This window comes from Zea mays, chromosome 4, assembly GCF_902167145.1.
Source record: "Zea mays cultivar B73 chromosome 4, Zm-B73-REFERENCE-NAM-5.0, whole genome shotgun sequence".
NCBI lineage: Eukaryota > Viridiplantae > Streptophyta > Magnoliopsida > Poales > Poaceae > Zea > Zea mays.
In genome coordinates, this window is record NC_050099.1 from 245,731,239 (window position 1) to 245,753,746 (window position 22,508).

General features: G+C 53.1%; 2 protein-coding genes across 2 annotated transcripts; one reads left to right on the forward strand and one right to left on the reverse strand.

The window, feature by feature from the left end:
• The first annotated feature begins 868 nt into the window (after window positions 1-868).
• On the forward strand, window positions 869-2,060 carry LOC100283801 (uncharacterized). Its single transcript, NM_001156700.2, has one exon. The coding sequence runs from the start codon at window positions 1,048-1,050 to the stop codon at window positions 1,636-1,638; it is 591 nt and encodes a 196-aa protein (NP_001150172.1). The 5' UTR covers window positions 869-1,047; the 3' UTR covers window positions 1,639-2,060.
• Window positions 2,061-5,840: 3,780 nt separating this feature from the next.
• LOC103654910 (protein MEI2-like 7) lies at window positions 5,841-9,653 on the reverse strand. The gene is made up of 4 exons (XM_023302249.1): window positions 8,950-9,653; window positions 8,707-8,814; window positions 6,642-6,783; window positions 5,841-6,531 (listed from the first exon to the last, which is right to left on the reverse strand). The coding sequence occupies exons 1-4, from the start codon at window positions 9,552-9,554 to the stop codon at window positions 6,337-6,339; spliced, it is 1,050 nt and encodes a 349-aa protein (XP_023158017.1). The 5' UTR covers window positions 9,555-9,653; the 3' UTR covers window positions 5,841-6,336.
• Between the last annotated feature and the right edge of the window lie 12,855 nt (window positions 9,654-22,508).

Genomic DNA, 22,508 nt, shown 5'->3' on the forward strand with positions numbered 1-22,508 from the left:
ATACGGTGCAATGATAGCTTGAGACCATGTGACGTTGCTGGGCCTGGGCGGCACACGATGCGTGACGCACCAGCGCCGCGCCGCACCCGCTGCCTTTGCCCTGTGGTGTCCCGGCTGGTGGTGTTTTGCGTACGAGCGCGGGGCAGATCGTTTGGACCTGGATGGACGGTGTCTGGCCGACTCCACACACATGATAATGGGCTCGCCCTTGAAGTGGGGCCGTGTGTCGTCCGTCCCTCTCCCTTGGTGGCCTGCTTTTTTTTTCTTTGAAAAAATTACTGGAACCTCTAGATATTGTTTTCCCAGAAATCCTAGATGAGCTGGTGGATTACACGCATTCCAAAGCGGTCAAAGAACATGGACGTGAGACAGGTAAATGGCGGTTAGTTTTTATGTTTAATTACCGCACTGGCTTGGCTTAGCTTTGCACGTGGAAGAAGTGAAACAAGCTCGATTCAGCTCCCGTTTGGCAGCACTAAACTGACGGTGTCCACAGCCACAGGCAGGCAGGCAGCACAGTGGCGCGAATATGCCGCCCCCGCACTAGTGGCACCGCGGCTACCAGCACGACACGCTCGGGCGCACCCAGGCCAGGCCGGCAAGCGTCGCATCGGCATCGCTAAAATCCGGCGCGCCCAACCCACCACACCACACCGCTGGGTCTGGCCTCTGGCGGTGGCGACTGGCGAGGCTTGAGAGGAGGCGCGGCAGGCAGAGGCAGCCGACCGACCCCGGGACGTGGACGTGGTGACGCGGTCGGGGAAATCAACCCGACAGACCGACGCGGCGCCCGGGTCGTGGCGGGCCCGGCGTGTCAGCCTCCGCGGGGCCGTGCCGACCAAACAGGCGCGGGCGCGGGAGGAAAGGTAAGGAAAGGCCACTCGGGGGGCGGGGCGGGGCCTGGCCAAGCCAAGCCAAACGCGGAGTCGCCGAGGAGGAGGAGGAGGACAAGGCACAACAAGCCGCACGAGAAGGCAGGCAGGGCAGGGCAGGGCAGGGCAGAGGGGAAGAAAGAGGAGGAGGAGAAGAAGCGCGTGGAGGAGCGGGATGCGGCGGGCGAGGCTGCCGCCGGTCCCGGTCCCGACGGCGCCGGGGGACGCGGGGCCGGAGGTGAAGTACCGCGGGGTGAGGCGGCGGCCGTCGGGGCGGTACGCGGCCGAGATCCGGGACCCGGCTAGGAAGACCCCGATCTGGCTGGGCACCTTCGACTCGGCCGAGGCCGCGGCCCGCGCCTACGACGCCGCAGCCAGGACCATCCGCGGCGCCGCCGCGCGGACCAACTTCCCCTCCGCGCCCACCTCCGCCGCGGTCGCGCCGCCGCCGCCACTCCCCGCCTCAACCGCCGCCGCGGCGGGCGCGGCGACGTCCAGCCTCAGCAGCACCGTGGAGTCCTGGAGCGGCGGCGGCGGCGGCGGCGCGCCCGCCGGGATCCTCCGCGCCGCGGCCGCCCCGGCCGCCGAGGAGGACTGCCGCAGCTACTGCGGCTCCTCGTCGTCGGTCCTCTGCGAGGACGGCGCGTCGGGTCCGGGCTGCGGCGACGAGGCCGCCGCGCCGCCGCCGTTGCCGTTCGATCTGAACGTGCCGGACCCGGCGGCCGACGACATGGACTGGCGCTGCGACACGCTGCTCCGCCTCTAGCCGCCGCCGCCGCAGGCCCGCAACCACTCCTCCCCAGACTGGTGCCCCCAGGATATCTCGCTCGCTTCGCGTGGCCGGCCGACGCTGATCCGGCGGAACGGAGCGGAGCAATGCGTGCGTGCGTACCCCACCCCGCCATGAAGTGCTATCGTGCTATTTTGCTATTCTCTCCATAGAAATTGATAATTTTAGTCTCTCTCTCTTTTTTTTTACCACTGCCAAGACTCGGTAATTACTCTGTGATAATGTGAATAACTCATTATGTAATCCGTGGGGAGTGGAGGGAGCCTGGTCTCGCGAAACCTTCCTGTCTCCTCCTGCTGTGTGTGTATCTGTAGCAGCAGCAGCAGCAGCACGATGTAATACTGTCTGTCTTGCTGTAATTCTCAAGAGATAATGGAATTAAGAGTGATTTACAGACACCTTGCTTCTGTGTACTTACTGGCTGCTACTTACTTCGATTGTGATATAGGGCGTGTTCGGCTGGCTGCAAGCCGACACTGTTGCAGCTGTTTGGATTGCTGCAGCTGCAATCCATAGAGAGAAAAATACTGTAGAAGCCGTAGCCGCAGCCGGATTGCAGCCGCAGCAAGCCGCAGCGAACAAGCTGATATACTTGTGTGCCCTGTCCTTCATGAGAGCAGAGCTGCAGAAGTTCTCGAGTGGAATCAGGATTTCCAGGAGTATGATCGGCTTCAGTCCAAAGCCAGCCGATAGCATCTGAGATCTGATCCGGGCTGGGACGCGTTGCGGCACTCTGCAGAGCGGGCAGAAAACCCCATCAGGTCAGGGTCCGGGGCTGGGGACACACGTTGCCGTCGGACGAGCCTGTGCTGTGCGCCGCGGATCGGGACTGCGATTGGGGGGCGATGGCAATTGGCATGCGCTCGCTGCACGGCTGCCGGCTGCCGGCTGCCGGCTGCCGCAGTGCTGTGGTGTGGTGTGGTGTGGTGTGGTGCAGCGGCAGCGGTTGGATGGGCCGGCAAAAATCTCGTCCACTCCAACGGCTGATATCGATTGGTTGGTTGGACGGACGACGGACCCCGCCCCCGGGCGGACCGACGAGTGGTGCAGGTGCTACAACGTTTTGTGCTGTGTGGGTCGTGACGGTGGCTCGACGCGGGTCGGGGAAAGGTGAGTTTCGCTCCCAGCCGAGTGCTCCGCTACGCACGCACGCACGCGGCACACACGGACCTTTGTTTCTGGCATGTGCTTTATGTAGCTAGGGAGGGGGAGAGCCTGGCACGGCACGGGTGGACGGACGGACGGACGGCAGCGTGTGGCGCCGTCGCTCGCTGAACGGTGGCCGCGAACTCCGCCCCGCGCCGGCTGTCCTTGCCTGTCGATTGGTGCAACGTTCACCCAAGCAGCACCCTGCCGCTGCGCCTTGCAGGTCGTTGAGCGCCGGCGACCAGCGCACCGAGCCTTGCAGGTCACGGCTTCCTCGCGCCGCGTCTCCAGTCCACCGTGAGAGTGAGACGACGACGACCAGCGGCCCAACCACGCGCCTGCCTCTCGGATCCCCCCTTGTGCCGGCCTGCTGGCTGGGCCCAACACGGGCTGGGTCTCCTCACGCACCGCACGCTGGGCCAGTGGACCGACGCGGCCTATCAGTCTCTCCATAAGGGTCCATATATAACAAGAGAGAAAGGAAAAAAACAGTACAGCCTGATTGAACTGTGTCTAACTCTAAACTAGCTGTTGGATTTGAAAGACCCGCTCAAACTTTAACACTGCATAATATAAATATAATCTAACTTTTAAAATCGGACAAAAATATTTTTTTAAAACTACTTGAAGTGATTTTTTTGCATGGTTTTACTGACGTGGCAGTGGGGCCACTCGCCATCTGCTCTCTCTTTCTCTCCCTCCCTTCCTTTTGGTACATAGGAAAGAACAACGTTTTCATGTAAAAAAATGTATGAATTCGATAAAAGCTATAAAATATAGGAGGTTTAGGCCGTGTTCAGCAGATCGTGCATATCATCGTGTAAAACATTTTTTTCCACCGTAGATAGTAGAGTGAAGTTTGAATCAGAAGATGAGATAGAGAATATCATGTGACGGGTGCTAGAGATAGCCTCAGAAAAGTTGATACCATACGTTCTCTCACTACTCGTCGATCAAAAGACATTTTGAGTCCCTATATTTAATTTTTAGTTCCTAAATTTGTAACTACGGGCTATGGGATGTTTGTTTTTAGGACTATTTTTTAGTTCCTTTATTTTATTCCATTTTAATTTATAAATTATCAAATGCGGAAAAATAAAATATAATTTTAGTTTTCGTAATTTATGGACTAAAATAGAAATAAAATTTATGGACTAGCGGTGGCTCGGTTGGACACATGGACGTGTTTTTACGTGGCCTGCGGTGTGCGGACTGGGCTGAGGAAGCTGGAGCTAGCGGCATTGTTCGTTCGTGCCAGCGATCCCCGGGGACGGGGAGAGAGGGAGTCTGGGGACTGGAGGGCGAAAAGGCCAAGCAGATGGAATCAAATCAAATCAAATGAAACCGCTTGGCCCCGTGTCCAAAAATGCCAGTCCTCTCTGCGATTCTGCTGGGCGGGCGGCAGAGTACTGCGCTGCGTAGCGCTGCTGCGCAGGCTGCTCCTGCTCCTGCCGGGCCCGGGGCGTCTGGCAGCGGCAGGCCGCATGCAGGGCCAGGGGGGAAGCTTTGCCTTGCTTGCTGCCCTTGCACTTGGACCCTTTGGCTGGCGCGCGGGCGAAACGAAAAGAAGAAGAAGAGAACGGGACAAGCCACAAGCTTCCAAACGAACCGTCGCCTCGGCCTCGCGCTCGGTCCGTCCCATCTGATCCATCGCCCGCCCCCCTAAGCTAGCATAGCAGCTCCCAGATCTTCCTCGCTTCTTTTCTTTTCTTTTCGTTTCGTTTCGTTTCGTTTCAGCGGCAGGCTGACACTGTCTAGTCGACCACGAGTCACACACAGGTCAATCACGTCGGTGTCGCACGCGGAGGGAGGAGGCGTGCAGGCCATGATTGCGCTGTTGAAAATAGGAGTTGGTGAGTACGCACGTCCGCCACCACTCGGCTCCTCCTCCTGACCTCCTCTACTCGTAGTACTTACAGGAGTAGCGGTGAATCCACACGACACGACATGACACGACGGCGGGGAGAGCGCCCGTCATGCATCGATCCACTCGCGTACTTGTGGCCCCGTTCCGATCGTTCCTTCCCAACGCGCGCTCTTCGCTTGCATACGTATGGGGAATTCCGGCGGGGCCAGGCCTGATGAGCGAGCAAGCGGAGCGTGCGTGCTCCAGCCGCTGCGCGCTGCACGGGCTGCACCAGCAATACAACAGGCTGCACCAGCAGTTATAAAATGTGACGAAAGGACGCCTCTCGGCGGACAAGGATGGTTATCTGACGAGATTTCTATCTGTTTTTCATTTTTTTTTAAAAAAAGATTTAGTTATTTATTGATTATATTTAATATCACATGTAGCCATGCTTATGGTTATCTCATTACCACTAAAGTTTAAAATGTGACAACCAAACACCCTATATACTCTACGAGGGATCCAAATAAAGTATCCTTACGGGCGAAATAAATTAGCAAAGTATCCTTACGGGCGTTTGGATCATTCATTTTAGAGGAATTAAAATTTATTTAATAAAGTAAATTATTTAATTTGCAATTTGATATTTCACTATTTTTTTCCAAAGTTTAGATATAAGTCTATCTTAAATTGGTGGCTCGGAGTTTTATGGCTGCCGTATCGTGTGTGTGAGTCTCTCTCTTAGAGGGGCAGCAGCGTCATTTTACCAGCACGGCCAGCGGTGGCCGGACTGACGGCAGACGGCAGTACATGCCGACAAACATGCCCTTGCAGTCCTGCCTGCCCAGCCCAACGCAGAGAAAGAAGCCACCAGAGAGAGAGAGAGAGAGAGAGGTTGGCTCGTTGCCACACGCGCAGCAGAAAGCATCGGCTCGGCCTCGGCGGCCGGTGCCGAGTCGCGAGAGCCCGGACACAGCTTTCACCGGAGTGGCAACTGTTTGACCACGAAGCACGGCTCGCTGCCATTATGGCACCACGGATTCGGGCGGCTTCGGAGATTCTCCTTTTGCTTCGGGTTCGGGGAACACCAACGCCACAGGTGATGGCCACAGGCCATGCTGCAGCCCATGCATGCTAGTACTACCAGTTCCACGATGAGGCCAGGGAGCAGGAAGCAGGAAAGTGGGTGGGGAGTGGGACACACACATTGCCTAGCTAGTACCCTACTTGTAGCTAGACAGCTGCTGCGCGGCCTGCCATCAGACGTCCTCCTATCAGTAGCACACAACACAACACAGGCAAGGCAGGCAGTACAGATCCAACTACAGAGTACAGACACGCTGCACAACCACGAGTACACACACAGACTACTACGAGTACACATGCATCGACCCTACTAGGCTACCGTCCAAAGTCCCCCCAGCCTACCCCTCCTCCTCCTCGTCGGACGGGTAGAAGAGAGGTCTAGAGGAAGGGGAAGGCATACTTGACGGACTTGAGACTCTCAGATCACCGCCCGGCCCGACGACGCCACCACCAATGCAACAACGTCCGAAGCACTCTTCCTACTCCGCCGCATGCCCGCGTCCATCGTATGCATGCTTGCATGCATGCATCGTTTGACTCCCCCCATGCATCCCACTAGTGGCGCTGGCGCCCATGGCGCTAGCTAGCTCTAGCTAAGCAGCCTTGGGCCTCGGCCTGGGACGAGGCCCGCGCCCCTCGCCGAGGGCCAGCGGCTGCACGCGGATGCGGCAGGGCGCGGCGGGGACGTTCACGCCGTCGCGCGGCGGCGAGAACTGCACCGGCAGGAACTCGTCCTTGTCGCACTCCAGCCGCATCCTCTCCAAGTGCCTCACCAGCGTCGCCTTGCCCTGTGCATGCGCGCGCAGCGAGCGAGCGAGCGAACATCAAATCGCGCTCATGATTGCGTCTTTTTGCGTAGAACACTAGTAGTAGACTAGTAGTAGTAGCAGTCACGCACCTGCTGCGCGGCCTGGTCGATCCTGATGACCTTCTTGGAGCCCTGCACTTTCCAGCCGCAGTTTTGCAACGCGCAGTAGAGCACCTTGGCGGCCGCCGGCGTCGTCAGGTTTATGAACGCGTAGCCAAAGTTCGCTTCCTTCCTGCAACCACACACCAACACGCACACGCATCTATCATCAACTCCATCACAATATCCATATCATATCACATGGGCTCTCGGACGACACTAATCGGATTACAAAAAGAAAAGGGAACCACCGCAACAAAAAACACGAGCCATGGAGGGGACAAACAACGAAACAAGATGCACGTCGCCACTTCATCACAAGTCATCACTCGTTGTGTTGCTCCAGAAGGTCGCTGGCGTAGTGGCATCCATTTTGTTTCATTTTATGCTGTGCTAGTCTCTTTAGCTTTTCTCCTCGAGAGAGGGCATGTGCTGATCCAGCAGCATCCGTGTCACTGCGTGTCTGTGTGTGCAGTACAAAAGAAGAAGAAAAAGAACAAAGGGAAAGTGAATTTCCCTTAACCTTATTTTTACGGCTTTATTCATTTGGCCTTATGCAACGCTCCTACATGTAATGCAATACATCTAGCACAACAAGAAAAATATAATACTGTTATTTCATCTAGACAAATACAGGTGACACACCCACAGCCCGGCGCGTGGCTGTGTTGGCCAAGAAAACGCAGGAAATATAATCGATCAAGTTGCATAAAATTAATAGTGGCCACATGCATGGTACCATTGCCCACTAAATTTCGTCTGATTTGTTGCTACCTCCTCAAAGGAACGCGGGACAATTTATGTACAAAGAAAATAAAAAGAAAGGGAAAGCACTCTAAAAGTTCAGTTGATCAAGTGGTTATTACCACTGTCTACTTATCCGACTACCAGAAGTCATTATAAAACCATCCATTAATTTGTTTCTTCTAAAAAATAAAAGCACTGGCATCGAGTTTCATCCCGTGCTGTTTTCTCCCTGTCGTTTACCTTTCCACGGGAGGAGTCAAGCCAGCATTTTTGAGTGTTCAAAAGAGGAAAAAGGAACAGGGAAAAGTGATGTGCAAGTTCAGTTCCCTTAACCTTATGAAATGATAACAGTGTTTGTACCTTCAGATAAGTTAGCTACAACAGCATATTACACAACCAATGTAATAAAGGTTTTTTTGCGCAAGTGTTACTAGGGTTTTTAGTTATATCTGGACAAACTTATAAATGTTTGGTTTCTTTGTAAACATAATCTACGATTATTTCTGGATGGGGGGGGTGGGGGGGCAATACGTAGTCATTCGCACCAAAAAAATGCAGGCACTGGCCAAACTCATTAGCAAACAAATACCGGAAAACTAACTAACAAGAAAATGTAAACAAGACAATAGTGCTCCATATTGAAATTGGCTACAGGATAAATTCCATTTATTTCAGAATAAAAATGCTTGCGTTAAACTTGTTTTTTTCCAAGAACCATGCATTAAAACTTTCACTTTCCTGCCTATGTATGTGCAGTTTTGTCTCCTTGTTCTTTTAACTTTCTCCAGAACAAGGACGACAGAGTCCTGCCTTGTGCAGAAGAAGCGAAAGTGCCCTAGAATGTCAGTTTCCTACGGCTTTTATGTGCTTCCAGACTATAGCGAAGCAACTGTGTACTGTAGCAGTAGTACAATGCAAATTTGCACAATAACATCAGTATCCATTAAGGAATCAGACTATTCGCGCGTGCAATGAGACAGGACACACATTGATTGCATAAGATAATGTTGGCAAGATCCATGTCCAAGCATATGCAGCAATTGTTAAACATCAGTATTCGTTAAGAAACCATTCTACATATCTATGAAATTTTATCGGCCTCTTTGCTTTATAGCTTTTCTCAGGAGTGAGGACAAGGGCAACTGAAATCTGCGTCCTTGTATGTGCCAAAAGAAGAAAAGTAGAAGTAGGCCAAACGATGTGGCATCGTTTTCTCTTCAGAGTTCAGACTTAATTTCATGTAGGGTTTTTTTGCGCCCCAAAAGATCGCAGCAAAAGAAAAAAAAAAGGCAGGGTCCAGATTCATCACCGGAAGTCCATCGGAAGGTACATGACGTCGTACGCCGCGACGACGGAGCCGGCGGCCCTGTTGGCGTGCGCGCACTGCTCGTCGAGCAAACTGATCAGATCGCCGCTCCTGCGCACATGATAAACCGCTGAATATATGGGGATATTGGGAGGCGAGATTCATCGAGAACGAGCTACGAAAATAATGCAGATAGTGTGCATGTCCGTGCGTGCCCTTGTGGTGATCGTTGGGGCCGTAGTTTACCTGAGCTTATTGGGGATATTCCGGAGCATGATGGTAGTGCACTCGCCGAGCTCCGAGGGCTTCGGCTTCACCCAATGCAGCGGCCGCTTCGTGTAGAGGGACGGCGGCGGGGGCGCCTCACGCTGCGCGGCGAGGCGCGCGCGGGGACCAGCCGCCTTCCGTGGCCACGGCGCCACGGCCTGGCTCCTCCTGCTCTCCGCTTTCTGCCGCGGCGCCACGGCGTGGCTCCTGCTCCCCGCTTCCTGCCGCGGCTTGCGCGGCGCCGCCGGCACCTGGGCACGCGCGGCGGCGGCCACCGGAGGCGCCGCAGCCTGGCGCTTCCCCGCGCCGCAGGGCCCGGAGAAGGCCGCCATGACTTTGGGCGGCGGGAGGCGGCCGTGGTGCGGCGCCGCGGAGACGCCCTTGCGTGGGACCGGCGGGGACGAGTACTGCCGCACCGGGAGGTAGAAGCCGAGGCGGCCCTGCGGGGACAAGACGTAGGAGTAGGTGACGAGCGGGAGCGTAGGCGGGCAGGCGCCCGGGAGCGGGAACGGGGGCGGCGGCGCGTAGTAGGGGTAGGGGCAAGGGAACGGCGCCGCGGCCGGGTTGAGCTTCGTGGCCGTCATGGTGGGTTTGGGTGTGCCGGTGACGACCGCGGGCGCGAGGGCTAGAAACTGGAAGGAAGCGAAGGGACGCGCTCGGTCGGACGAGGAGAAGCGCGGCCGCGTTGGTTGGAGCGCCCCATGGCCGGCCGGCCGGCTGCCGGGTTTTATAAACCGTGGCAAGGGCAAGGGGGGCCCAGAGTGGGCCGGGATTACGGCGTAGGTCCCGGGCTTCGGCGAAGGCTTGTTTCCCTGCAGATGGGACCAGGTGCAGTTTAGGACGTTCGGGTGTTGATTGGCTGAATGATTCCGATGGTGTGCGTTACTGAGGATTAATTATGCGTGCCACGTTTGTATGGTAATAACTGGAGCCCGTCTTAAATTTGGATACTCTACTGCGATGGGAATATTGATATTGGATGCAAAATTGCAACAGCTGCCTAGTACGGCTAGGGGTGTGTCGGCGTTTCGAGACCGGAGGGTCCCTGAGCCGACGAGTGAATGTCGCCGCGTGCCCTAGCCCAGATGGGTCGAGCGCGAGGGCGAGCGCGAAGGGGGAGAGCGAGGCGGCCGGAGACCGGCGTGAGAGAGGTGGGAATCCCGCGGCCTTCGTGTTCGTCCCGCGCCCAGGTCGGGTGCGCTTGCAGTAGGGGGTTACAAGCGTCCACGCGGGAGAGGGAGCGAGCGGCTTCAAGCGAGCGCGTGTCTCATCCTCGTCCCCGCGCGGCCAACCCTCTCTAAGAGGGCCCTGGTCCTTCCTTTTATAGGCGTAAGGAGAGGATCCGGGTGTACAATGGGGGGTGTAGCGGAGTGCTACGTGTCTAGCGGAGTAGAGCTGGTGCCCTAAGTACATGCCGCTGTGGCAGCCGGAGAGATTTTGGCACCCAGCCGGTGTGATGCCGTGGCCGTCGGAGGAGCGATGGAGCCTGGCGGAGGGACAGCTGTCGGAGCTGTTGAGTCCTTGCTGAGAGCCGCCGTCGTCACAGAGTATGCAGGGCGCCATCATTGCCTATCTGGCGGAGCGAGCCAGATGGGACGTCGGTCTTGTCCCCCGTGGCCCGAGTCAGCTCGGGGTAGGGTGATGATGGCGCCTCCTGTCGACGTGGCTGGCCTGAGCCCTGGGGTCGGGTGAAGCGGAGTTCGTCGTCTTCTGGGGCCGAGCCCGAGTCCGAGCCCTGGGTCGGGCGGAGCGAAGATCGCCGGCTGATGTCGGGGCGGAGTCCGAGCCCTGGGGTCGGCCGAAGCGGAGTTCGTCGTCTTCTGGGGCTTAGCCCGAGTCCGAGCCCTGGGTCGGGCGGAGTTCGCCGTCTTCCGGGACTTAGCCCGAGTCCGAGCCCTGGGTCGGGCGGAGTTCGCCGTCTTCCGGGACTTAGCCCGAGTCTGAGCCCTGTATCGGGCGGAGTTCGCCGTCTTCCGGGACTTAGCCCGAGTCCGAGCCCTGGGTCGGGCGGAGCGGAGTTCGCCGTCTTCTGGGGCTGAGCCCAAGTCCGAGCCCTGGGGTCGGGCGGAGCGGAGTTCACCGTCTTCTGGGATTTAGCCCGAGTCCGAGCCCTGGGTCGGGCGAAGCGGAGCTTCCTATGGTGCCTTCGACCGGACCTGACTGCCTGTCAGCCTCACTCTGTCGAGTGGCACCGCAGTAGGAGCGGCGCAGGCGGCGCTGTCTTTCTGTCAGGCCGGTCAGTGGAGCGGCGAAGTGACGGCGGTCACTTCGGCTCTGGGGGGCGCGCGTCAGGATAAAGGTGTCAGGCCACCTTTGCATTAAATGCTCTTGCGACTTGGTCGGTCGGTGCGGCGATTTGGTCAGGGTTGCTTCTTAGCGAAGACAGGGCCTCGGGCGAGCCGGGAACACATTCGCCGCTGGAGGGGGGCCTCGGGCGAGACGGAGATCCTCCGGGGTCGGCTGCCCTTGTCCGAGGCTAGGCTCGGGCGAGGCATGATCGAGTCCCTCGTATGGATCGATCCCTGACTTAATCGCACCCATCAGGCCTTTGCAGCTTTATGCTGATGGGGGTTACCAGCTGAGAATTAGGAGCCTTGAGGGTACCCCTAATTATGGTCCCCGACAGTAGCCCCCGAGCCTCAAAGGGAGTGTTAGCACTCGCTTGGAGGCTTTCATCGCACTTTTTTGCAAGGGGACAAGCCTTTCTCGGTTGCGTTTTGTTCTGGTGGGTGCGCGCGAGCGCACCCGCCGGGTGTAGCCCCCGAGGCCTCGGAGGAGTGGTTTCACTCCTCCGAGGTCTTAATGCCTCGCATAATGCTTCGGCTGGTCTGGTCGTCCCTCATGCGAGCTGGTCGTAGCCCGGGTGTACGGTCGGGTCCCAAGTTCTCGGGCTGGTATGTTGACGCTGTCAACGGTTCGGCCGGAGCCGGGTTTGCGAGAGCAGCCCCCGAGCCTCTACACAGGGCGAGAGGACGATCAGGGACAGACTCGACTTTTTTACATACGCCCCTGCGTCGCCTTTCCGCAAGGAGGGGGGGGAAGCGCCATGTTGCCCTCGATGGGCGCCGAACATGGTGTCTCCGGTGAGCTGCAAGCGGGTAATCCGAGTGGACGTTCGTGCCCCGTTCGTTGGGGGTCGGCTAGGGGCCCATGGGCACGCCCAAAAGTACCTGCGGGTGATCTGCCGGACCCGGTCCCCTAGCGACGGGGTCCGAGGGCTCGATGCCTCCCTCCGATGGGATTCCGTTACAAGATCGTTCCCGCTGGTCTCGGAAATGTCCTAGGGTACCTCGGGAGCGCAGCCCGAGCCTCGGCTATGTATCGAACGTACCCATGGTCATCCCTCGCTCGGCGTCTGAGGCGGCTGTGAACCCTTCGGGGGCCAGCCTTCGAACCCCTGATCAGTAATGGGCGCGGAGCCCGAGTAGCCTGAGGCGGCCGTTGAACCCTTCCGAGGGGCCGGCCTTCGAACCTCTGACCAGTAGTGGGTGTAGAGCCCACGCGATCTGAGGCGGCTGTCGAACCCTTCCGAGGGGCCAGCCTTCGAACCTTTGATCAGTAGGGAGGCTCGGAGCCTGGTTCCTTCACGGGGAAGGATCCTTTTCGGGGTATCCCCTTTCCCGGTCCCTGTTGCAAGAGAGAGAAAGAGGGAAAAAGGAAAAGGATACGAAATCGAATGACGTGGCGTACCTTTTTTGGCGCGGTCATTATGGCGAAGGCGAAGCGTCGTCCGCTTCTCCTGCCAGAGGCGCCGCTTGTCCTGCCGCGGAGTTAATGCGACGGGGCGAGTGGTTGGCGGGGCGGCCGTTGCGCGTGCGCGAGCCGTTCGGGGAACGTTTGTTTCGCTTTGCGTTTTTGAATCCCGCGTCCGGTCCGGGCGGAACGTTTGGACCGGTCTCGCCTTGGTCTTTATATACTCGGGAGGGGGTCTGGCGATGGTTCTTTGCTCCGCTTTCTGCCTCCCTCTCAGGTTTTCGCAACCCGAGAGACTTAGCCAGAGAAGAGGAAACCGCCCTCCCTGTCCCTTGCGCCGCCACCCCTTCCGCTCGGTGATGGCTGACCGGGTGACCATCATCTCGTCGCGCGACCCATGGCCTTTTTCCACGGTGACGGCGAGTGATTTGGAGGATCTTGTCGGCGAGGGTTTACTTTGCCCTCTCACCGATGAGCAGCGACCGGAATGGATTCCCCCCGTGGGCGGAGCCGCTCCGTCCCCACCGCCAGGGTACATCGTGAGCTTCATCTCCTTCCACGAGCGGGGATTTGGTATGCCGGCGAGCCGATTCATGCGGGCGATCCTGCACCACTACGGGGTGGAGTTGCACAACCTCAACCCCAACTCCATCTCGCAGGCCGCCATCTTCGTAGCGGTGTGTGAGGGGTACTTGGGGATCGCCCCCCATTGGGATTTGTGGACCCATCTCTTTTTCGCGGAGCTTTTTGCTTCGCCGACGGGGGAGAGGAAGGTCCGCGCGGCGGTGCGGGCCGGCGGCTGCATCCTCCTGTTGAGGCAGTCGCGGGCATCGCTGTATATTCCCGCTATCCTTGCATCCTCGAACAAGGGGTGGCAGCGCCGGTGGTTCTATGTCACACCCGGTTTTGGAAGGCAAACCGAATGCGAACTATGTACGTGCCAGGATCAGAACTCACGTACACAGCGATTACATAACTGAACATCATCGCACAATGCTCAAAAAACAACATAAAAGAGTATTAACTTATTACATCATAGAGTCACAGACATCCACATAGTCATTGTCTTAACAGGTAAATCAAAGTGCTAGCGAAACGCAGTAAAGATAAGGCCTTCACAGGCAGCTGACTGGGGGTTGCCGCCAACCCACACCTAGAATTCGTCGTAGTCTTGGAACTCCTGGAAGTCTCCTTCCACGACTTCGTCTCCTCCTGAGCAGTGGTTACAATGCGGACAACCTGGTGTTTTGTGGTAAAGCAAGGATGAGTACACATCAACGTACTCAGCAAATGTCCCGTTTGGCTGAAGTGGACTAGCTTTATGTGGGGTTAGGCTCAAGCAGTTGCTTTTAGTTGGTCAAGTATTTATCATTAGTAGAAGCCAGATTTTAGCATTAACCAACCCGTAAACCATTTCCTCATCGAGGAACATCATCATCATGGTCGAACCAAAACCATAACATAATTCCTTGTATCTTGAACCATCTGTATCTCTAATCAAAGAGGATCCCAAGGCTGCTCTTAACCGTGAGCACGGCTGATATACCAGTTTCACTACCCTCTGCAGAGGTCGCACACTTTACCCATGAGCCGTGATTCCCTCTCTAGCCCGGGCTTGCAAGACCCTTATTCACTCCCAAGGTGAATGGCCAGGGATTCACTACGAAGCCTTTACAAAGATTCCCTAGAGGTCATAGCTGCCCGTTAGGTTTCTCCAGTTTGATAAACACAGTACCTCTCCCCGCAGGAGGGCGACTAAAAAGCAAAATGAAAGAACCTCGACACCCAGCCTCGGCAGAGCAAGCACTGTGCCTGGACCCCATTGACGGCACGACGGTGAAGCAACTACACTTCTAGTTCATCTAATTAATTAGCTAAGGGCACCCCATTCCACCCTCATGGTTGCACTGTTATCCCGGGTGGTCTCTCAACGAACAGGTCCTTACGGAGAGGTACTCAGGAAACAGCCTGAGCCCCCTGAGAGCACCTAGAGGGGGGGTGAATAGGTGATCCTGTAAAACTTAAACTTATAGCCACAAAAACTTGTTAAGAGTTAGCGTAATAATGCCAAGTGGCTAGAGAAGGTCTTACACAATACGATAACCACAAAAGATCAAACACAGAGAAGACACAGTGGTTTATCCCGTGGTTCGGCCAAGCACAAATACTCGCCTACTCCACGTTGTGGCGTCCCAACGGACGAGAGTTGCACTCAACTCCTCTCAAGTGATCCAATGATCAACTTGAATACCACAGTGTTATGCTTTTCTTTTCTTATCCCGTTTGCGAGGAATCTCCACAACTTGGAGCCTCTCGCCCTTACACTTTTGATGTTCACAAAGAATCACGGAGTAAGGAAGGGGATGAGCAACACACACAAGACTTCAAAAGATCAGAGCAACAGCACGCACACAAGTCGCAACAAGAGCTCGTAACACAACTCAAAGAGTTCACAACTCCACAAGAGCTCTATATGCTATCACAATGAAACAAATGCGCGAGATCGATGTCTTGGTGCTTAGGAGTGTTGTAGGAATGCTTGGTGTCCTCCTCCATGCGCCTAGGGGTCCCTTTTATAGCCCCAAGGCAGCTAGGAGCCGTTGAGAACACATCTGGAAGGCTATCCTTGCCTTCTGTCGTCGGGCGCACCGGACAGTCCGGTGCACACCGGACACTGTCCGGTGCCCGATTTATTTCCATAAACAGCGCATCCGACCGTTGCTGTCTGTTGCAGATCTGGGCGCCGTTGGCGCACCGGACATGTCCGGTGCACACCGGACAGTCCGGTGCCCCATTCCGACCGTTGGCTCGGCCACGTGTCGCGCGCCGATCGCGCGGCCGACCGTTGGCCCGGCCGACCGTTGACTCACCGGACAGTCCGGTGCACACCGGACAGTCCGGTGAATTTTAGCCGAAGTCGCCGGAGAAAAACCCGAGAGCGGCTGGTTTGCTCCGCGCTGGTCTGGCGCACCGGACACAGTCCGGTGCGCACCGGACAGTCCGGTGCCCCAGCCCGAAGCAGCCCTCCACTCCTCTTCTTCTTCCTGTTTCTAACACTTAGACAAGAATATTAGTACACAAAACCAATGTACTAAGGCTTAGAAACATACCTTAACTTGTGATTTGCACTTTGTTCATCCATGGGCATATTTTCACATTTAAGCACTTGTGTTTGCACTCAATCACCAAAATACTTAGAAATGGCCCAAAGGCACATTTCCCTTTCAATCTCCCCCTTTTTGGTGATTTATGCCAACACAACATAAAGCAAGTGGAACAAGTGCAAAACTACTTCAAATAAAAACTAACTTTGAGTTTTATTCAATTTTGGCATATATGGATCATCCTTTGCCACCACTTGGTTTGTTTTTGCAAATCAAACTCAAATCTCTATCTCTAAGTCAAACACACATGTTGAAGCATAAAGAGAGTCATTCCAAAGAAATTTGACCACGGATTTCAAGAACTCCCCCTTTTTCCCATAATCAACATTTCTCCCCACAAGAAGCCAACTTTTGACAAAAGAGACAATACAAGAGTTTTGACAAACCAAAAGCTCTATTATACTTTTTCAAAATTTCTCAAGTGGTAGCTGATCCATTTATTGCTTTGGCCTTTATTTTCTCCCCCTTTGGCATCAAGCACCAAAACGGGATCAATCTTGGCCCTGGAACCCCATTGCCTCACCAAAATTTTCAATTAAGAGCAAATGGTAATAAGAGTTCATGAGATGAACTTGGAAGTAATTACCCTCTCATCGGAGTGCAGTGGAAGTCTTTCATGGTCCAAGTCCACCTTTTCCCTTTCAATTCTCCTTCGAGACTAGATCAAGCAAACTCAAGCATATGGTTAGTCTCAAAGGGTCAAGTTGTAACACATCTCCCCCTAAACATGTGCATCACTTTGCAATGGACTTGTGAGGTCCAGGGAGTGTTTGTACAACTTGAGCACCACAATAAGCAACAAAATGCAGAATTGAGAGCACCTAGAGGGGGGGGGGTGAATAGGTGATCCTGTAAAATCTTAACTTATAGCCACAAAAACTTGTTAGAGGTTAGCACAATAGTTGCCAAGTGGCTAAGGAGAAGATCTTGCACAAAATGACAATCACAGAGAAGACACAGAGATTTATCCCGTGGTTCGGCCAAGTACAAAACTTGCCTACTTCCACGTTGTGGCGTCCCAACGGACGAGAGTTGCACTCAACTCCTCTCAAGTGATCCAACGATCAACTTGAATACCACGGTGTTTTTCTTTCCTTTGATCTTTTCCCGTTTGCGAGGAATCTCCACAACCTGGAGTCTCTCGCCCTTACAATTGAGTTCACAGAGAATCACGGAGCAAGGGAGGGAATGAGCAACGCACACAAGACTCAAAAATCAGAGCAACAACACGCACACAAGTCGCAACAAGAGCTCGCAATGCAACACAAAGAGTTCACAACTCCACAAGAGCTCTATATGCTATCACAATGAATCGAATGCGTGAGATTGATGTCTTGGTGCTTAGAAGAGTTGTAGGGATGCTTGGTGTCCTCCTCCATGCGCCTAGGGGTCCCTTTTATAGCCCCAAGGCAGCTAGGAGCCGTTGAGAACACAACTGGAAGACTATCCTTGCCTTCTGTCGTCGGGCGCACCGGACAGTCCGGTGCACACCGGACACTGTCCGGTGCCCGATTTGTTTCCATAATAGGCGCAGCCGACCGTTGCAGACCGTTGCAGATCTGGAGCACCGGACAGTCCGGTGCACACCGGACAGTCCGGTGCTTCCTTCCGACCGTTGGCTCGGCCACGTGTCGCGCGCCGATCGCGCGGCCGACCGTTGGCCCGGCCGACCGTTGGCTCACCGGACAGTCCGGTGCACACCGGACAGTCCGGTGAATTTTAGCCGAAGTCGCCGGAGAAAAACCCGAGAGCGGCCTCTTCGGCCGAGGCGGCCTGGCGCACCGGACACCGGACACTGTCCGGTGCACCACCGGACAGTCCGGTGCCCCAGACCGAAGCAGCTCCTTGGCTGCACACAGCCAAGTCTTCTCTTCTCTTCTTCTTTCTGTTTCTAACACTTAGACAAATATATTAGTACACAAAACCAATGTACTAAGACTTAGAAACATACCTTTGCTCTAGATTTGCACTTTGTTCATCCATTGCATAAATTCACATTTAAGCACTTGAGTTGGCACTCAATCACCAAAATACTTAGAAATGGCCCAAGGGCACATTTCCCTTTCAATCTCCCCCTTTTTGGTGATTTATGCCAACACAACATAAAGCAACTAGAGCAAGTGCAAAATCACTTCAAATGAAAACTCAAATTGGTTTTGATTCAATTTTGGCATATATGGATCATCCTTTGCCACCACTTGGTTTGTTTTTGCAAATCAAACTCAAATCTCTATCTCTAAGTCTAACACACATGTTGAAGCATAAAGAGAGTCATTTCAAAAGAGATTGATCAAAGATTTCAAAAACTCCCCCTAAATCCCATAATCAATACTTCTCCCCACAAGAAGCCAACATTTGATAAGAAGTACAATAAAAAGTTTTGACAAACCAAAAACTCTATCTTACAATTTTCGAAATTTCTCAAGTGGTAGCTGATCCATTTATCACTTTGGCCTTTATTTTCTCCCCCTTTGGCATCAAGCACCAAAACGGGATTAATCTTGGCCTTGTAACCCCATTGCCTCACCAAAATCTTCAATTAAGAGCAAATGGCAATAAGAGTTCATGAGATGAACTTGGAATTAGTTACCCTCTCATCGGAGTGCAGTGGAAGTCTTTCATGGTCCAAGTCCACCTTTTCCCTTTCAATTCTCCTTCGAGACTAAATCAAGCAAACTTAAGCAAATGGTTAGTCTCAAAGGATCAAGTTGTAACACATCTCCCCCTAAACATGTGCATCACTTTGCAACGGACTTGTGAGGTCCAGGGAGTGTTTGTACAACTTGAGCACCACAATAAGCAACAAAATGCAGAATGAACCTGATCAAATGCATAAGTACATGTATGCTACAATTCAATCCAAGTTCCGCGAATCTAAGACATTTAGTTCACTACGCAACCTGCAAAAGGTCTTCTCATCTAGAGGCTTAGTGAAGATATCGGCTAGCTGGTTCTCGGTGCTAACATGAAACACTTCGATATCTCCCTTTTGCTGGTGGTCTCTCAAAAAGTGATGCCGGATGTCTATGTGCTTTGTGCGGCTGTGCTCAACAGGATTCTCCGCCATGCGGATAGCACTCTCATTATCACATAGGAGTGGGACTTTGCTCAGATTGTAGCCAAAGTCCCGGAGGGTTTGCCTCATCCAAAGTAGTTGCGCGCAACACTGTCCTGCGGCAACGTACTCGGCCTCAGCGGTGGATAGGGCAACGGATGTTTGTTTCTTAGAGTTCCATGACACCAGGGACCTTCCTAAGAATTGGCACGTTCCCGATGTACTCTTCCTATCCACCTTACATCCAGCATAGTCGGAGTCTGAGTATCCAACCAAGTCAAAGGTAGACCCCTTTGGATACCAGAGCCCGAAGCAAGGCGTAGCAACCAAATATCTAAGAATCCGCTTCACCGCCACTAAGTGACACTCCTTAGGATCGGATTGAAATCTAGCACACATGCATACGCTAAGCATAATATCCGGTCTACTAGCACATGAATAAAGCAAAGAACCTATCATGGACCGGTATGCTTTTTGATCAACGGACTTACCTCCTTTGTTGAGGTCAGTGTGTCCGTCGGTTCCCATCAGAGTCTTTGCAGGCTTGGCGTCCTTCATCCCAAACCGCTTCAGCAGATCTTGCGTGTACTTTGTTTGAGAGATGAAGGTGCCGTCCTTGAGTTGCTTTACTTGGAACCCAAGGAAGTAGTTCAACTCGCCCATCATCGACATCTCGAATTTCTGCGTCATCACCCTGCTAAACTCTTCACAAGACTTTTGGTTAGTAGAACCAAATATTATGTCATCGACATAAATTTGGCACACGAACAAATCACCATCACATGTCTTAGTGAAAAGAGTTGGATCGGCTTTCCCAACCTTGAAAGCATTAGCAATTAAGAAATCTCTAAGGCATTCATACCATGCTCTTGGGGCTTGCTTAAGTCCATAGAGCGCCTTAGAGAGCTTACACACGTGGTCGGGGTACCGTTCATCCTCGAAGCCAGGGGGTTGCTCCACGTACACCTCCTCCTTGATTGGCCCGTTGAGGAAAGCGCTCTTCACATCCATTTGGTACAACCTGAAAGAATGGTGAGCGGCATATGCTAGCAAGATTCGAATTGACTCTAGCCTAGCCACAGGAGCAAAAGTCTCCTCAAAATCCAAACCTGCGACTTGGGCATAACCTTTTGCCACAAGTCGAGCCTTGTTTCTCGTCACCACCCCGTGCTCGTCCTGTTTGTTGCGGAACACCCACTTGGTTCCCACAACATTTTGCTTCGGACGAGGCACCAGCGTCCAAACTTCATTTCTCTTGAAGTTGTTGAGCTCCTCCTGCATGGCCAACACCCAGTCCGGATCTAGCAAGGCCTCCTCTACCCTGAAAGGCTCAATAGAAGAGACAAAAGAGTAATGCTCACAAAAATTAACTAATCGAGAACGAGTAGTTACTCCCTTGCTGATGTCACCCAGAATTTGGTCGACGGGATGATCCCTTTGAATCATTGCTCGAACTTGGGTTGGAGGTGCCGGTTGCGCTTTTTCCTCCATCACATGATCATCTTGTGCTCCCCCTTGATCACCCGCCTCCACTTGAGGTACCTGTTCGTCATCTTGGGTTGGGGGATGCACTATGGTTGAGGAAGAAGGCTGATCTTGCTCCAAGTGTTCCTGTGGTCGCACATCACCAATCGCCATGGTGCGCATAGCGGCCGTTGGAACATCTTCTTCATCTACATCATCACAATCAATAACTTGCTCTCTTGGAGAGCCATTAGTCTCATCAAATACAACGTCGCTAGAGACTTCAACCAAACCCGATGATTTGTTGAAGACTCTATACGCCTTTGTATTTGAGTCATAACCTAACAAAAACCCTTCTACAGCTTTGGGAGCAAACTTAGAATTTCTACCTTTCTTCACTAGAATGTAGCACTTGCTCCCAAATACACGAAAGTAAGATACATTGGGTTTGTTACCGGTTAGTAGCTCATACGACGTCTTCTTGAGGAGGCGGTGAAGGTAGACCCTGTTGATGGCGTGGCAAGCCGTGTTCACGGCTTCCGACCAAAAACGCTCGGGGGTCTTGAACTCTCCAAGCATAGTCCTCGCCATGTCGATTAGCGTCCTGTTCTTCCTCTCTACCACACCATTTTGCTGTGGTGTGTAGGGAGCGGAGAACTCGTGCTTGATCCCTTCCTCTTCAAGAAATTCCTCCACTTGAAGGTTCTTAAATTCGGACCCGTTGTCGCTCCTTATCTTCTTCACCTTGAGTTCAAACTCATTTTGAGCTCTCCTGAGGAAGCGCTTGAGGGTTCCTTGGGTTTCAGACTTATCCTGCAAAAAGAATACCCAAGTGAAGCGGGAAAAGTCATCAACAATAACTAAACCATACTTACTTCCTCCTATGCTCAGATAGGCGACGGGTCCAAAAAGGTCCATATGCAGCATCTCCAAGGGTCTTGATGTCGTCATCACATTTTTGGTGTGATGAGAGCCTCCCACCTGTTTCCCTGCTTGACAAGCTGCACAAGGTCTATCTTTTTCGAATTGAACATTAGTTAGACCTATCACGTGTTCTCCCTTTAGAAGCTTGTGAAGGTTCTTCATCCCCACATGTGCTAAGCGGCGATGCCACAGCCAGCCCATGCTAGTCTTAGCTATTAAGCATGCATCTAGACCGGCTTCTTCTTTTGCAAAATCAACTAAATAAAGTTTGCCGTCTAATACACCCTTAAAAGCTGGTGAACCATCACTTCTTCTAAAGACAGACACATCTACATTTGTAAATAAACAGTTATACCCCATGTTGCATAATTGACTAACAGATAGCAAATTATATCCCAAGGACTCAACTAAAAACACATTAGAAATTGAGTGCTCATTTGAGATTGCAATTTTACCTAACCCTTTTACCTTGCCTTGATTCCCATCACCGAATATGATTGAATCTTGGGAATCCTTATTCTTGACGTAGGAGGTGAACATTTTCTTCTCCCCCGTCATATGGTTTGTGCATCCGCTATCAATAATCCAGCTTGAACCCCCGGATGCATAAACCTGCAAGGCAAATTTAGGCTTGGGTCTTAGGTACCCAACTCTTGTTGGGTCCTACAAGGTTAGTTACAATTTCCTTAGGGACCCAAATGCAAGTTTTATCACCCTTGCATTTTGCCCCTAACTTCCTAGCAATTACTTTTCTATCCTTTCTACAAATTGCAAAGGAAGCATTCAAAGCACAATAAATTGTAGAAGATTCATTCACTACTTTCCTAGGAGCATGAATAATATTCTTCCTAGGCACATGATGAATAGCATTTCTCCTAGACACATTTCCATCATTTATAAAGGAAGAACTAGAAGCAAACATGGCATGAGAGTTAAAATCATCATATGCATTATAACTCCTATAAGCATTTCTAGTTTGTCTCCTATCATGATATATAAAAGCATGATTCCTTTTAGCGCTACTTGCCATAGGGGCCTTCCCTTTCTCCTTGGCAGAGATGGGAGCCTTATGGCTTTTTAAGTTCTTGGCTTCCCTCTTGAAGCCAAGCCCATCCTTAATTGAGGGGTGTCTACCAACCGTGTAGGCCTCCCTAGCAAATTTTAGTTTCTCAAAATCACTTTTGCTAGTCTTAAGTTGGGCATTAAGACTAGCTAATTCATCATTCAATTTTGAAATG

Coding starts and splice junctions, on each gene's coding strand:
- LOC100283801 (NM_001156700.2), top strand. CDS start 1,048: ATGCGGCGGGCGAGGCTGCCGCCGGTCCCGGTCCCGACGGCGCCGGGG.
- LOC103654910 (XM_023302249.1), bottom strand. CDS start 9,554: ATGACGGCCACGAAGCTCAACCCGGCCGCGGCGCCGTTCCCTTGCCCC. Junction 6,784..8,706: donor TACCTTCCGATGGACTTCCG/GTGATGAATCTG, acceptor GTGTGGTTGCAG/GAAGGAAGCGAACTTTGGCT. Junction 6,532..6,641: donor TCGACCAGGCCGCGCAGCAG/GTGCGTGACTGC, acceptor GCGCATGCACAG/GGCAAGGCGACGCTGGTGAG.